Below are 7,599 nucleotides of genomic sequence, written 5' to 3'. Positions count from 1 at the left end.
AAAATATAATATAAATATTTTAACAGAATCAGCTTATACAATAAAACAAAACAGAAATCTTAAATATTGAAACTTTTATCAAAAATCAGTAAATTTTTAAAATACTTACACACACACACACTCACACATACATACATACAAGTCAGCGACCACCATGCGCACAAGCCCCTACGACAAACCTACCATGGCCATACGTTCAAAATAGAGATTTTTTTAGTGCTACATAGTTCAAAGTTGTAAGCTATTATAAATTTATTGTCAAAATCTAAATTAAGTTTTATTCAATTCCAAAATGTCTAGATAACAATTAATCGAATGAATAAATTTATGTATCGAAATATCTAGGTCTTTATAAAGTCAATGATACATATTATAATCATCTATAATATTACAAAATTGAGTTGGCGCCTCTCTGTTTATCTGGGCAGCTGTCACAATTAAAATACTTAACTGATACAGCCAAAATGAAGCTCAAAGATGGTCCACATATCTAGGAATGTCATTCATTCCCTGAGGACCTTCCGGACTTCACCCCTTGGAAGTCCATAGTTTCGAGGTGGGATTCAAAAGTAAATATTGATTGGCCTCCATGGAAGTACTGGAAAACTCACAATATTTAACTTTGTGTTGACATTGCAAATATAAACAAGCATAAATTCCATTTTTTTTATGTATACTAACCTACAAATCACTTCAATACATTAACAAAGCCAGATATACAAAGTTAATGTATTCAACTGCAAAGTTTCACTCCTGACATGGTCAAAAACACATTCTCTGCCACGAAATCGTATAATTAATCTAAGCCGATACCAATTCCCAAAAAATCTTAAACGGCTAACCTTCTTTCACCTCAAAATCAACCCAGTACGAACATTCCCACCTATTGCAACATCATGTTGGATGTTAGGTGCAGATGGAACACTTGTGTCATCTGTGTACCATTACAGGTGACGTGTCTAATGCTCTACTATCAAACTAGACAGTTTGCTCCCAACCATGTACCTAGTAGGAGTACTTGTTGTGACGCTTGTATTAGCCGTGACCGCCGAACCCCCTCTAGGAACTGACCCTGGAGCTGGACAAGATGTTCATGGAGTTGGGCACGCATCTGAAGACGCTTCAAAAACAACCACAGCGCTAGTGCCAGTCCAAAATGGTAATGTTTCGTAGATTGAATATATACGCTTTTATCTTTGGTTATTTTATCTTGTTTTCAATCTATATATTTTATAAAATAGAGTTTTTTACATATGCATCATCACTTTTGTACACGTCTTACAAAATAATTGTCTTCATAATGATGCAATATGACATTTTTGTATTTAATTTCATAATAAAATAAGGATTTTGAGAGAGTTTTTTTTTATTTTTTAATCTGAAATTGACTTCTAAAATATATTTTAATTAGGACGTAATTACAGCATGTTTTTCCATAAAGATGGTTGTTACAAGGGACATTGGGCAGAGGTACTAGTTTAGTGTCATTATACTTATTAACTAAATATTTTGCAAATTATAACTACTTTATCTAAAATGTGTTATTCTTTTTTTACTGTGAACCGTTTAAAATTTGTAAGTGAGATCCCTAGTTGAAATCACTTGTTTCACTTGTCTTGAGTTTGGTTTAAATAAATGTGTGAGCACTCCATAAAACCATAAACTACAAACCATTAATAAGATTGTGTAAATCCTTTCAAAAATTTTAATACGATTAGTACTAGTAAAATTAAAGACTCTTTCTTTCTCTCTACGCAGTACAAGTCAAAACTAATAAAGTAGATGTTTGCAGTCTTAAAATACCTCCATCCTTAAAGTAAGCGTGCAAACGAAATTCTTTACCGCGGTCTTCAGTGTCATGAAATGTTTCTGAACAGTTTCAAAATGGTCCCAAAAGTATCTTGGGTGCAAAATATGTTATTATGATTGGTTGGCTTTATTTTTAGTATGTGAAATATAGTAATATTATTTATAAAAATATTTAAATTGATTTGTGATATTAGTTTTAATGTAAACATTTAAATTTGAATATAATTGTTATAATTTTATTGATAGGTCCAAACATGTCACCCATAGCTTATTGTGAATAGTATTCGGGTAGGTTGGCATTATACCTACCACTCGATTGTACCATTGTTTTGTTAACTAACAAAATCTTCCTAACCTAACCACCCTTAGGTTAGGTTAGTTTAGGTTATAATTAATACGTGTGGTCGATAGGTATGGTCGGTATAATACCAAAGTACTACTATACGTTATCATTTGTATTGGATGGACCGTATAAACAACTGAATTTAGCAATTAAATCTTCTAAATCCGATTACATCGCCGATATGCAACAAAATCAAACCAAAACCATTCTACAAACAACTTATTTATATTTTGCCTACATTTGCGACTGGAATACATATAAGTTTGGCAAGGCAATAATTTTCAGACGGATTTTAGTGAACCAGTCAACTGTTTTATATACAGTTTGCATCTTTAAAGAATTTAAACCCCAAAGAATAATTTTTTTTTTTTGTTTAAACTCAGCCAGATTTTTTTTATTAATTTACGCATTAATTAAACTCTCCTCACTCCTTTCAATTTGTATTTATTTATTTTTTTTAATAACATTATATTTTTTTATTAATCATTTAGAAAGAACTTTGTATAAACCCCTCTAGAGTTTTATATCGTAGGTCCAATTCGAGAATATTAGTTGACATTAATTCACTATTACTTAGATTGTATGACTAATATTTGGGAATTTAACTCAATCTTTCTTTAGACAGTGAAAAATTTTTGTTTACAACTTTTTAATCCAAAACACACGACGCTAAGCCCAGGGTTTGCACATTAATTATAGTTTACATGGTGCTAATCTCTCACACCAGCTGTGCTCGGCCGTGTTTGTGTGAATTATGTGATATCTACCAGCAGATGTCTGCTACGTGGAGATTGCGTTGGTTTTAGTTTCAAAATACAAATGTATCTAAAGTTCATAACGTCCATAAAGTTCAGAAGAGATGAATGCAAACGATTGGTTTGGTACACATTTGTGTTTATATTGATCATTTCGAAGCATTCAATAAGGTTGACACAACTAAACTATGTTTTTTACAAGTGAGTGGTTGAGAATATCGTTTCTTTAAAAAAATGGCCGAATTATTTTGTAAACAGCAATTAGAGCATATTAACGTCGTTTAAAAAGTTTAATAGTAGTGTTATTGGAAGGCTTATTGGGTTGTAATTAAATTTCCGTTAGAATACAGGCGATCTAGGAGATCTATAAAAAAGTAAAAGTTTGATCATAGAGACCTCTTTCATCTTTTCCATAAGCTACGATGTTAAACTTTCTAATGATGACATGACGAGATGATTGACTGATGCCTGTCGTTTGGAGCCTACCATAAGGTAGGTCCATCTATCTTAAAACTTCCAAAAGATAGGTCTACTAGACAAGAAAAACTTTCCTCTGTCCATGAACTCACTTGATAGTCAAGCAATAACTATTCATCATTCTCAATATAATCGATACTGAATTAAAAATTATAACTCTTTCTTTCGTTACAACTTTCTATTAAGAAGTATAAATCAATGTTAAATGTTTTTTTTTTACTTTATACTACTTATTTTTACACTTTCATAATTTCGCCTTATTAATGTAGAATTTTTCACAAATTTCATTCTGAACCAATAAAAGAGAGTTTGACGAATAGATCAACCAGAGCAATGTCACAGTTCTTAAGTTCTTCTTAAATACCTCTTAAGTGATTCGTTCAGGTACTTTGGTCCGCAATGATGCGTTAAATGGTTAATAATGGTTAACTTCATCGCCCGTTAAGTTAAAAACGACTTTGCCTAAAGATAAAAGCAACTGAGGGTAAATGTCTCAACGAGTTTTTAATTGTTAAACTTACATCTAAAAAAGTTATTGGAAAAAATTGCATTTACGTAATTATTTATAATTTATAATTTGTGACGTTTTAGATTATACGTAATTTCAAACAATATATTATTTTTAAAGGTCTCTATTTTATTATTTTTAAAGAGATACAGTATTTATGTCTCCTTGAAATGTTTGTATATTTATTCTTATACATATTTTCCGCGATATTTTTACAGTCTATAATTTACTATGAATAACTCTTGTAAGAACTGATCCTTTCATTTATAACGGTGGTGCTGTACTTCTTGTATTCATTAGCAAAATATCACTCATCATTAACTAATTATTAAACAACCTTTTCCAAATATTCACACCTCTATAGTGATGAGTTTCCTAATGTAAAAAGAAAATAAATCTGAAGCTACGATTATGTTAAGACCAACAGATTTGTGAAACTATATTATAATATATAGGGAAATACAAAATGTGTACTTATATAGCCTACCATTATCAATTACACTTTCGGTAGTAAATAATAAACTATTGTTTTTATATGAACAAAAAGGTCATAAACCATTAACTGTATAAACCATTAACATTAATATCATAAAATTATTCATTGTTCTCAAATATGAGAGCAATTATATTTTAAGGGTGTGTTAAGGGGTTATTATGTTGCCATGTTCTAAGGCAAACATGACAACATGATAACTCCACTACCTAGATGATCAGCATTTTACAAAATGAAATGGATTTTGAATACCGTACATTATGTTTATTCTTCTTTATACAGTACTAGAAAACCATTTTTATAGATTCATTTGAACTGTTTTGTGCATTTTTATGATAAAATTATGGAAGTTAACAGACACGAAGGCGAAAGTCTAATATAATTATGTCTTGTCATACATGCTTTATCTGTTTGATTTTCCATTGACTGCTCGTTAAGTAACATTTAGGTCCGTTCTAGAACACGTTTTTTTACAAAGTATGCTTATTTATATAAAAAGTTTCTTCGTTATTAAAATAGCATATATGAGCATCAAAGGCTTAAACAACATAAAATTATCAAATAAACTCATAAAAACGCTCTTTTGATAAATATTGTTTATTTCTTTGCAAGACCAAGCTCTATTTTTAACAACCTTAATGTAACAACCTTAAGTACTCTATTTTTAACGTATATTAACCGATTACTACTTTTTTATGTTCCAATGCCATATTCCTCTTAAATAGAACTTTTGTGTATTGTAAATAAACTGATACTCAACCTTTATAAATTTATTTTACAACATTCCTTTACACGTTTTTGCTCTTTTGTTGTACAATCAGATTGACCTACTTGATCTAAACCTACCTACCAAAGCAGACCAACAAATCAATTTCACAAATTTTTCTTTAAAGGCAATGACTTATCCACAGAGCCACCAATGAAGATGAGCGAGTTCTGCTTCTTCGGCAAGTTCCCCTCAGCGACGTGTCGTTTCCGCTGCCACCTCATGAGGATGGAGGCGTTCTGCGAAGGAGCAGCGAAGCAGGTACAGTCGGGCGAGGGCAAGTGCAAGTGCCGACCGGAAACAAAACCTACGCCGACGGAAACGCCACAGGAAATGTTCGAGAAACCGGAAACCCACAAAGAACAGGAAGAGGAGAAGAAACCAACTGCTACTCCCTCTTTCACTATACACATGGGAACAGCTCCACAAGGTAACAGTGTAATGAATTATCTTCACTTTGTGATTAACGGGAAGTATGTCATTTACATAAAGTAAAATCGTTTACACACACGATACCAGTGTACCTAAGTGCTTGCACATAAGTACATATAACCTCAAACCAGGGAGTTCAATCCGTCAAGATTAAATAAATATTGTCGATCAAAGCCAATGTTTTTCTATGGTCGTTTTGGTAACACTTGTAAGACATGCAATGACTTTTGACGGAGAAACTTTAATAATGTATTTTGAATGTTGAAATACAGTCAGAAGCCATGTGTAAAAATGTATACACTGTATCTGCATAATTTACTATGGAGCAATCTTTGAGTAGCTAATGGCATGTTTTGAAACTAATGGTAAATGGCTACCCGTCGGGATAGTTAAAGGATTGTCTATAGATATAAGAGGGTTGATTTACTTTTTAGGTGGTTTTAATATCTAAAAGGGGGATACAACCTCACTTATTCGTGTGTTGAATGTGGTATTCAACTCACTATTAATAGCAAACCTTGGCGAAATGTGCCTACTTTGCAGTACTTTTACATATACTATTCTTTTCCAGGATGCCTCAACATATATATTGGCCTACAGAAACATTTTTTTAAACAGATTTACCATTTTTACACCTCTCAATTTATTCCAGAACCAGAAGAGGAACAGCAGAAACACCACGTTGTGTTTTATATCTTCGACGTCAACAAGATTTTCGGACCTCAGTACAACCAGACCAAGCCGGAGAAGATTCCATCGGAGATCCCTGGAGGATGGGCCTTCCAGCATTTCCTCGCTCTCCTCATCATCCTTCTCCTCTTCGTCCTCATCGCCCTCGAGTTGTACGCCTGCTACAAGAAATCCCGCGGGAAACTTGGAGACACAGACTCAATCTTCAAGAACATCCCAATGCCAAACAAGGCTTAATGCGTGTCAGGTATGGGATTGGCGTGTTTGACGTAGGGGCATTTTTTGTTTATATAATGTTCTCAATGGGGGGCTTGTTAAGTATCTAATTGTATCCTCTTGATTCTGTCACATTTACAAAATAAAACTATTATCATAAATAATAATTCTTAATGTTTAAGTAACTTTTGGAAAATATTATTAAATTTTTAAGGAATCATAGGATGCAAAATAACAATGTGTTTATTATATTTTAATAAAAAGAATTTTTAAACTAAAACCCATTGGTTTGTTACTTTTTCTTTTGGTATATTCACATGATATCAATGTATTGATTAGAGTTAGTAATTTTACTAAATCAACCTGTTAGGGCAGATATTAAAAAAGGCAAGAATATGGATAAATCATATATAGCCCTTTTTGCTACAAACAATAAAAACAACACAGCAATAATTAAACATAGTCTCACATGTACAATACAGTTATCAATCTTATTTAGCACTACAAAATAGTATATTTCGTACCTAGGGCCGAAAATGAGGTTTTGCCTGCTCGAGATAGTTTTTAAGTTCGAGACGAAGTCGAGAACTTAAATCGATCGAGAGCTGCAAAACCATTTTGGTCCGTGGTACGAACGCTATTTTTCACCACACTAAACCCTATAACCACTATTCACCACTATAATAATGCACACTGATACTCAACACAACTACAACTTTAAGGTTATGTGAAGAAATGATATGAGGAATCAGCAAAATAAAAATAAATAGTTGCTAGGCAACGGTGACAATAACACAATTCTATATTGCAATGCTATGGATTACGATTGTGTATTTAAAACGCATTCATGTTCTAAGTAAGTAAGCGGACAGCTGATTTTGCGGCCCCGGCCTGTAAAAACCTGCTCGGTCCCCAAATTGGTGACAGCTGGCATGGCCAGCAAAACGTAACTTTCAGCCACCAATTAACGTATGTAATACAGCCAAAAACATCATAGTGTGGTGAAAAGAACGTTATGCTTTTTGTTTTATGAATAACACAACGTGCAATTTAATAGTTCATACTTAAAATTTTTTATATACAAAACATTTCATAGTTTGCTTGTTTTTT

At 32.5% G+C, this 7,599-nt stretch overlaps 1 protein-coding gene across 1 annotated transcript; it reads left to right on the top strand.

Annotated features, from left to right (window-relative positions):
- Window positions 1-970: 970 nt before the first annotated feature.
- LOC128992457 (uncharacterized) lies at window positions 971-6,769 on the top strand. The gene is made up of 3 exons (XM_054416035.1): window positions 971-1,159; window positions 5,297-5,581; window positions 6,236-6,769. Exons 1-3 carry the CDS (start codon window positions 1,000-1,002, stop codon window positions 6,508-6,510), a joined length of 720 nt encoding a protein of 239 aa, XP_054272010.1. The 5' UTR covers window positions 971-999; the 3' UTR covers window positions 6,511-6,769.
- Window positions 6,770-7,599: the final 830 nt, after the last annotated feature.

This window comes from Macrosteles quadrilineatus, unplaced genomic scaffold (assembly GCF_028750875.1).
Source record: "Macrosteles quadrilineatus isolate MER2022 unplaced genomic scaffold, UCM_ALF_1.0 Scaffold_4__1_contigs__length_99947679, whole genome shotgun sequence".
In the NCBI taxonomy this organism is placed as follows: domain Eukaryota; kingdom Metazoa; phylum Arthropoda; class Insecta; order Hemiptera; family Cicadellidae; genus Macrosteles; species Macrosteles quadrilineatus.
This window is presented reverse-complemented; position numbering and strand designations above follow the sequence as displayed.